The 9,083-nt window shown below is 34.4% G+C and overlaps 1 protein-coding gene across 1 annotated transcript; it reads right to left on the bottom strand.

Moving 5' to 3' along the window:
- Positions 1 to 1,110: 1,110 nt before the first annotated feature.
- LOC132293747 (UDP-rhamnose/UDP-galactose transporter 1-like) lies at positions 1,111 to 7,647 on the bottom strand. Its single transcript, XM_059791353.1, has 5 exons — positions 7,064 to 7,647; positions 4,965 to 5,149; positions 4,645 to 4,845; positions 1,872 to 2,033; positions 1,111 to 1,778 (listed from the first exon to the last, which is right to left on the bottom strand). The coding sequence occupies exons 1-5, from the start codon at positions 7,188 to 7,190 to the stop codon at positions 1,416 to 1,418; spliced, it is 1,038 nt and encodes a 345-aa protein (XP_059647336.1). The 5' UTR covers positions 7,191 to 7,647; the 3' UTR covers positions 1,111 to 1,415.
- Positions 7,648 to 9,083: the final 1,436 nt, after the last annotated feature.

Here is a 9,083-nt window from a genome sequence, read left to right as displayed (position 1 = left end):
ATGAGATACTAACAAGAGTAGCTGCTAAATCACTTGTTAGATTGAAAATAGTATGTAAGTTGTGGAAAACCATCATCTATCATCTTCACATATGGAAATCCAACCCTGCAATCATGTTCACAGCAGATTTATCATCCTACCGATTGCTTCTCTCAGGAGACAGACTCCACAGATGGTTTATTATTTACTTCTCATAGGCTTTCGACACAAAAATGGTTATCCCGACAGTCATTATGATTATGATTCATAATCCCGTTACTGGTACCCAAAAGTTGTTTCCTTCAATTTCAAATGATATATTGATGGATACTACCACTTATTTGATACTACATTATGCCTCAATTCAAAAATATATATCCATGTGGTTATCAACATATTAAACTGTAGACAATTATGGTTATACTGGTTAGCATTCAGTTGTGGGTCCCATAATCCTCCTCCTGTTATGGATGTTTCAATTGTTGGTAGGCCTGATACACAGACAAGTTTCTTTGAGAATGATTCATTTTACCCAATTCAGATGATAGTGGAAAGGAGCTCTGAAGTTCCAATGAGCAGATTACTCATTTCAAAAGGTTCTGTTTTGTGATGCAGTTGTGTGAGCCTGTTTGTGTAAAATAGTACTCTTACAATTTCTATTTGTGTTTAGGACTGAAGTATATATATATATATATTCAGGAAAAGACCACTGCAAAAATGAAATACCATTTGCATTTGTAAAGGAAGAATCACTTAGAAGTTACAACACATGGGTGGTGATTTCTTTCCTACACATGCAGATTATATAGCTAGCTAGCTTTTGTTGTCACTTACTGCTGCCATTGTTGCATGTCATCGTTCTGTTATTTTAGAATGCAGCCAAAGCCCTTTGTATCATCCAAAAAGATGGATCTACATCCTTATTAACCACTTTACTTTTTCAAAAGGAGGTTAAAACAATGGAGAGTAACCTAGTTTATCCATGATTCTCTCTAAGCAGGTTGATGATCATGAGCCATTTATATCTGTTTTGGCGCTTTGTGGAAAAAAAACATGGGAGTTTCAGGCAGCTTGGTTTGATCCTTCATCTAGAAATTTTGGACCCATCACTCAGTCCCTTAACTACCTACCTTTAAAGCAGAAAAAGATGGATCAACCACCGAGCACTTTGAAAAGGCATGTACAAAGAGATACCATATATTACAACCATCAACTATCAAAACATTTCGTGATCACCCTGCTCCCTATAATAAATGATATAAAATGTCAAAACATAATAACAAATTTGTAATAAATGTGACTTGTTTAGGACTCTGAGTTTTTTTGTGACAAATGTGCACAAAATGGTAGACCATCATATGTCCTGCTGCAATATGGAATGAAGCTGAAAGAACCGACACCGTGAGCATGAAATCAACTGCTTAAGGAATGTTACCCTATCCTTTGGATTCGGCAAGTTCAACATCTTTCACCATGGTTTCCTCCAATCCCTCTTTTAACAATTTAACATCCTCTTCTGACAGAATGTCTTTCATGTTGGGGATGATCTTGGTGGCATCACCTTGCTTCTCAACCTCCATTGCCCAACTGTATATTACCATACCAAGAACTGCAATAGCCATTCCAAGGATGTTCTTCAGCGTCAGCTCTGAATCAAATAGCAGCCAACCTAACGTCAGGATGCAAACTGTTTTCATGTGGCCTAACACCTGGAAGGAGACTGCAGAAAAGCGTCCAATACACAGGTATTGGCTCACATTGCAGAATACCGCTAGAGAGCATGAAAGCAGAATGAAGAACTGCAAATTTGAGATTAAACCATTCAACAACATATACAAAATCTCTTTTATCTAAATTGGACAAGACAGTCTTAAAAAATGAAGAGTACTTACAAATGCACCATAAGACAAGTTATAGTTTGTTACAAATTGTCCACTAAGAGAGTAATCAATGAAAGGACCAAACACAAGTAGAGAAATTGCTTGTATGGGGGCTGTCTTGCTCAGCAATTCAAAAGAGCCTATTGAGTACTTCTTCTGTAAGGAACCAATTGACTGATCCAAGAAAAGAAAAAATAAAATAAAATAAAAATCAGAGGTAATTTCAAAATTGTTGGGGTAAGGAATAATACAGAAAATAGAGTCCTTTTTATGCAAGCCTATTACAATTTTTCACTTCAAAGATACCTAAACTAAAACCAAAACTTAAATCTTCCCCTTGCACCAATGGTGAAGGGTAAGCATGTGTTGGCAGTAAATAACATAATCGTAAAGATGTAAACCCTTCAGCACTAAAATGTTAGAGCTGTCAAGCGTTAGAAACTCCCTGAAAGCAGCGACTCCGTGCAAATAAGGCCAAATGTTAACTCTGTATTTAGTCCACCCTTATCGGATCTTCGACTATCGGGGACCACAATGGCAATGACCCTAAAAAAAGTCAAATTTAGCAGGACGGCAGGCACAAAATGCCAATGCATCTCGTATGCTGCAAAAATAATTAAAGTATGCTCAAAAAGCCCAGTTGTAGCACACACACGTGAAATTGTAATATGCAACCCCAATGGTTTCCAGGAAATAGATGTGAGTAGCAACGACAGCACTACAATGATATGGTACAATAGCATCTCGGATTCTGGCAAAAAGATCTGACCAAGTGAGGTGTTTTTGGAATGTCTACAATTCAAATCCAAGTGTCTGAGGTACCCATAGAATTGTAAGAGAAGATCAAGTCAACCCAGAAAATGATCTGCCCACCTAAGGGGCAAGTATAAAGGAAAACACTGAGATATAACCTAAAAGAAAAGTGGGGAGAGAGAGATGGGGAAAAAAACGACACTGAGGGTGTATCTTGAGTCCTTGACTAAACATAAGATGTGGCATTTGTGCACAGTGACCTATTCATTATCTGCCATTATTAATATATTAACAAATACTTTATGAATAATCATAGGATGGAAGTTTTCATTGAAAATAGAGAGTATATTAACACATGCATTCAAACAATACACAAATCAGAATCATATATATATATACACACACACACACAGCAGGGAACATCCAAAGCAAAAAGACTACATCCTGTGTTAAATTATTAGCCGAAAGCAGGTTTGTTAAACCTATCATACCATGTCGAGTATTTTGTAGGCAAACCAAAACAACACAGCAATTTAAGTTCAAATTATTTTCATTGGTTAAGGAGATGCCTCTTCTGCTCTACTTAAAAGATTTTTCCCAGTTGATTGTTCAATTTAGTCAGAAAATAGGCTCCACTCAACTACAACAAAGAATAAGGACCATGAGATTGACTCTTAGAAGGGGGAAACATAATAAAAAAGTAATTTTTAATAAATAAAAAACCGCATTAAAAAAAAGTGGAAGATCATAAAATAGTCTAAAAGAAGAACAAACAATAAGGTTGGACAAAGGCATGCAAATAATATGGAAACACACTTAAAATAGCAAAGCCCCCAAAAGTCTTCTGATACACTTATATTTAATTATTTATCATAATCATTCTGACAATTTCCTGAAAGTGTATATTATAATCAGCTATACCATTTTCTTAAGGGGCATGACTCATGAGAACATAACATTTGACGTATCATCCATGAAAGCCACAATAATCTAGAAGTGCTTTTTAGGCACCACAAGATCTGTAGTCCTTTTCTTTTGCTTTTCCTCTCCACCTTCTCTCATTATCTAATCAAAAGCCATTTTGATACCAAAGATGAAAAGCCGACTCCAGGGTTATGATAAAAAATAAAAATAAAAAACTTCAATCAAGTGCTGACATCTTAATGTGAATGACATCAGCGGGGGCGTCTTAGTTTGCTTTTTCAAGTGAGTTTGACCCACTCTTGACTGGTCGAAATCCAGTCAAGTATCAAATAATCTATGAAGATTCAAAATGTAACTTTGGAATTGCTGAGGTGGAATCTGTAAGGTGTTTATTAAAATACCTTAGTTCAGGATAAGAACCATATGATGACAGAAAGCGACTTGGAAGGTCAAAAGTTGACAGCATCAGCATTAACTAACAATTTGATCTCTTCGAGAAATACTCAATCTTCACCAAATCCACGATATTTGGCAATTATAATTTGTGAAGAGAGATAAAATTGGTTAATAATATAGTATGGATGTCCCTTGGAATTACAAATCTTCAACAAATCCACAATTACTGCAATTTGTACATGCCAAGTTATGTTATAAATCAGAAAAAGTAAAACGCAAAATTAAATTTCGTAGACAAATTAAATAAAATAAAATAAAATAAAATAAAAAAGGAAAAGAAAAGAGACATCAGAGTATAAAAAATAATAAATAAATAAATCCAATTTTGTAGTCATTATAATGCAAACATGATCATCACGAGTGTAAACATGACATCAGGACCATCTGAAAACCAAAACAATTATATGGTACCGCTAACTAAAAAAGGCTACGTTATGAGAGGCTACGTTATGAGAACAATTATAAGAGGAGTCCATGATTATTCAACAATGAATTGAAGTCCATTGTCCTGGCATGGTCTCATTGTCCATATCATTTATTGCCAACATAGGGTTTCATGAGCATGCCATCGTTTTTTACATATAATTATTACTTTAGTATTGTTTTGCCTTTTTGAGGTCCTAAAATAAGGAGAGAGTTGAGTATTACTCACAATTTGTTGTAAAGATGTAGATAAAACTGCCACACATGCACAAATGAAACCTTTGGCATTGACTTTCACATCAGTCACTGTGCAGACACCCACACCTACAACAACCACTGCCACAGCCATCTTGACTTCCCTCGTATAGTTTTTGCTGTGAAGAATCCACTCCATCACACAGACCACTGGAATCATGCTTAACTTTGAAATCTGCACAAGCAAAAAGACAAATTTTCTCTTTCTGGTGGGAATACTAAACAAAAGAAAAGGAGTACCAGATAAAGAGTGAAAGGACTGGAGCAGTGTAAGACTAACTAAAAATTATGTACCTGATAAAATCCTACAGAGTTTAGCATGAGGCTGAAGTTCATCCCTGAGATTGACGTATTGGCAACAACTGAGAACCAGAGAAGCTCCCATAATGGAACATGCTTTGACGCAGAGTAACCAGAAGCATTTGAAACCAAACCAACCAATGCCGTGAAGGAAAAGTGGAAACCAGTCAAAGTTGTAGCTGGAAAGGGAAATAAGATATTTTATTTATAAACTTTATTTTTATGGGGGTGTTCCACATGCAAAAGTGCATCACAAATAATAATGAAACACATAAGAACATGATATTTAATTTGGTTAGGTAAATTGGCTTATGTCCAAGAAAGAGAATAAATGATCCAATATATATTTAGAAATTACATAGGTAGATAATACAACCACCAAAAGCAACACCATTATCTGATCCCAACATCAATTTTAGGGATACATAACAACTCTCATCTTATACACACACAACTGCAGCCATTTAGAAACTCTCAACAAGGGACCATCCCTTGAGACCCTATTGACTTTAGGGTCCCTTATCCAAGGATTTAGCTACTAGCTCTTTGGATTTTATGTGTCTTCAAATTCCTGTTTTGCAAGTTTGATCATGGCTAAAATGCACATAACACAACTTGATTGGTGGAACCTCCACTTTGAAAGAGAGAGTGCATAATGGAGGAGAATTGATCAGATGAACTTGTTAGCTCAATCATTCAAGTTTTGTATACCACCTGACACTGATTGACTCCATCTCAGGATGTAATAGTAATAAGTAAAGTTATTAGCAATATTCATCACAGATGTTGTGGCCTGACAGATGAAACATATTAAAATAATTCTAACATAATTTTCTTGGAAAAGGAGTTAACACCAAATTTTTTTTTTTTTTTTTTGGATAGGTGTAAAGGAGTTTAACACCTTTGAGCTTCAGGAAAAACCTTTACACTTACTGTTGCAGGTTAGTTTCAGAAAAGTTCAAAGAGGGTCTGAACTATGAGGAATTCAAAGCTTAGAGAAGTCTTTTGACAGCTTTTGCACGAGTCAATTTTTCATCAGAACTTTGCCCCCCTCATATGAACTGCTGACAATTCCCAGATCTAATTTACTTTATTCTTTTTTTGTTGCCTGTTGGAAACTTGCAATCTTTAGAAGTAACTTTGCTAATTTATATTAGATACAAAAAAGAGTATGTCACTTGTAACAAAGTACTGACTTATGATATGCTGTAGTACATTTTTATTATCTATTTTATGTAAAGAACAAGTCTTCATTATTTATTAATTTATGCAATTGTTTCCATGTGAAAAATGGTAGCACAAAGAAGTAGTCAAGATTGAAGAACTGAGTCGTCCATTTCAGTATTATCAAGTCATAACAAAACAGGTGTACAGAGTTCTACAATTTTCAATCTTTAATCTTTAATATTGTTGTTGTTGTTATTGCTTTGAGGTTCTGAATCAAACTTCATTGACAGGGTCGAATTTGCTGATACAAAAACCAATAGACACAGAAGAGAGGTGATAAACAAGCATAGAGACACATCTATGCTTGATGAATCAAAGTTTTATCCAACTTATCGTTAATTTAAGATAAAAGGGTGAGCAAATTAACCCCGCAAAGTCGCACTGAATTGGCATATGGTTTCTGGGAAGACTTGGGTTTTATGTTCAACTGGGAGTCAAATCTCTTTATTGGGCTTACCCAATACCCTTGGTTTGGGGATGATTGCAGGTAGACAAAGTGAATAGTCTCACCCTCCAAAAGGGTGGAACAGCATTAATTGGCAATAAAAAATGTGTGAGCAAATATAGCAATCAGACAAGTTTTAGCAGTAACATCACTAACATAGCATATAGATACATCTACTCTTGATCAATCCAAGTTTATCCAATAAAAAAAAAACAAACAAATCTTGTAGTGCTAGCAATCAGACAAGTTGTTGCAGTTGCACCCACCACTAACATAGTAAAATTGAGCAAAATAGAGTGAATAATAAGAGTTGAAAAGAAAAGGGAAATTAATATGTGAAACTAACAGTATGGCAAATTAAGATCAGATCTGACTGAAAACAAGAAGAAAGAGAACTTAGAGAGAGAAACAAAAGAATTACCAAAGCAGAAAGCATAACCGGTTGGGGACATGAGTTGCTTGTTTGCCATGATAATGCCAACAGAGCTGATCACATTCATCGCCCAAGCGCCGACATCTGATACACCACCTGACAAAGTTTTCTCCATTTGAGAGAGAGAGAAACAACCTGCAACTACGTATACTACTACTACTTCTCTGAATGGAGATGAAAATGGAAGAGACTGAAGAGCCTGAAATGGCAATCCCTTAAATTGGGGGGTTCAATTCTTTGCTTGTCTCTCATTCTGTCCCTCTCTCTTTCTCCTTTTCTAGTTACCGTAGACTCTTCCAATTCCTTGCGATCTCCGCAATTAGCATTTGTTACCACATGGGTAACTCATTCCCACCTTTACGTTCTATCTTCTATCCCCAATTCTCTCTCTGCATATGATATATAGTATATATATATATATATATATATAGTGGAATGTGCAATTATTACTATATTCAAAAATTAAATGAAATTGAGAAAATTTCGGGGGTTAATTGATTATAGTACTTGCTCTGGGAAGCAAGTTGAGTTGAATTTTGATTACATAACACAATTTTATTTTTATAGCTACACAAACCTATGATTTGCTCGTCCTTCTCTAACACACCTCAATAAATAATCTACTGATTTTTCGGAAAACTGTCGGTTAGCGGTATATGGAATGCCAACGTGTAAGTCTACTATGTAGTTTATTAATTTTATAAAATTAAAATATCGAGCCAAACGTTAAGTTGGGGGTTGAGTCCGTTGACCATTTTCTTTGGGTCACCTTTGCCGTTACTTCTTCACCTTTTATGTCGTTTGGAGGAATATAGGGACAAAAAAAAAAAATTCCTTGTTTGGTAGAGAGAAAATAAGAGGATAAAAGAAAAAAAAAAAACTGAAGGACGAATGGCTTTAGAAATTTTCTTCCATCACCAGGAGGAGGAAAGTCTCCAATAAAAAGATATATATTATTATGATATGGCTTTGAGTGTAAATTGCAAATTTACATTTATTTATTTATTTTTTTTCTTTTTTTCGGTATATATCAAACAGTGGTAATAAATTCGAAGATTCATAAAAATATCAAATGACCTTTCAATTCCATAACTATCGGCTTGTAGTTTTTTCGGGTATATGGGATTAGCAAGTATAAGCTAATTATAAAACCCAAAATGTTAAGAGATCTCTAAATTACATAAATTGGGAGCATGAACGTGAGCAAATTCGAGTAATGAGAATTCAAGCCAAAACGTAAACGGAGGGTAAGTACGAAAGTGAGCTCAGAATTTGAGAACGACACTTGTTGAGAATGATTGCGTGACTTAGAAAGATTCACGTATATGCAATATGCAAATATAAAACTTTCATATATAATTCTGTAATAAAAAAATAAATAAAGTAAAAATGTTGGCTAAACTCAATCTGCCGTTACTCTAGAAATTTATTAGGTTAATAACATGATTGAAAGGTAGAAATTGTTGTCCCAAAAAATAAAAAAACTAGAAGTCGATAGGTTAGTACCCCTTATTGATAAGTATGGTGACCCTATTATCAGGCGTTACTCTTGCAATTTATTAGGTTCCAAATAACATGATTGAAAGTTAGAAGAAGTTGCTGTCCAAAAAAAAGAAATTAAATAAATAAATAGAAGTTGATAGGTTAGTACCCTTATTGATAAATATGGTGTCCCTATTAAATTCAATCAGCCGTTACTCTTGCAATTTGTTAGGTTCCAAATAACATGATTGAAAGGTAGGAGAAGTTGCTGTCCCAAAAATAAAGTAATAAAAATAGGAAAAATTATATATAAGTAGAGTTAGTAGTTTTAAGTAATAAAATAGTCTATTTTAAAATTTCATTTTTTAATTTGATTGAATTAAATTAAATAATTACAAATGCATCAATAATTATTATTAAGGATCAAAATACCCTCAAGCCCCTTATTTCAAATTACCAAAATATCTTTAAGATAATATAATTCCAAAATGGATATCGCTTTAGTTGTTATTTCCTTCTTGAATAA

The sequence above is a fragment of the Cornus florida genome, unplaced genomic scaffold, assembly GCF_030987335.1.
Source record: "Cornus florida cultivar Cherokee Brave unplaced genomic scaffold, ASM3098733v1 CherokeeBrave_3.0.0_Hap2_Chr02, whole genome shotgun sequence".
Taxonomy (NCBI): Eukaryota; Viridiplantae; Streptophyta; class Magnoliopsida; order Cornales; family Cornaceae; genus Cornus; species Cornus florida.
The sequence above is the reverse complement of the archived record's forward strand: the minus strand, read 5'-3'. Positions and strand labels throughout refer to the sequence as shown.

Excerpts from the sequence above, each read along its gene's own strand:
- LOC132293747 (XM_059791353.1), bottom strand. The coding sequence starts at position 7,190 with ATGGAGAAAACTTTGTCAGGTGGTGTATCAGATGTCGGCGCTTGGGCG. Across the intron at positions 5,150-7,063 it reads CGGTTATGCTTTCTGCTTTG|CTACAACTTTGACTGGTTTC; the intron begins GTAATTCTTTTG and ends TTCCCTTTCCAG. Across the intron at positions 2,034-4,644 it reads CTACATCTTTACAACAAATT|TCAATTGGTTCCTTACAGAA; the intron begins GTGAGTAATACT and ends TTCTTGGATCAG.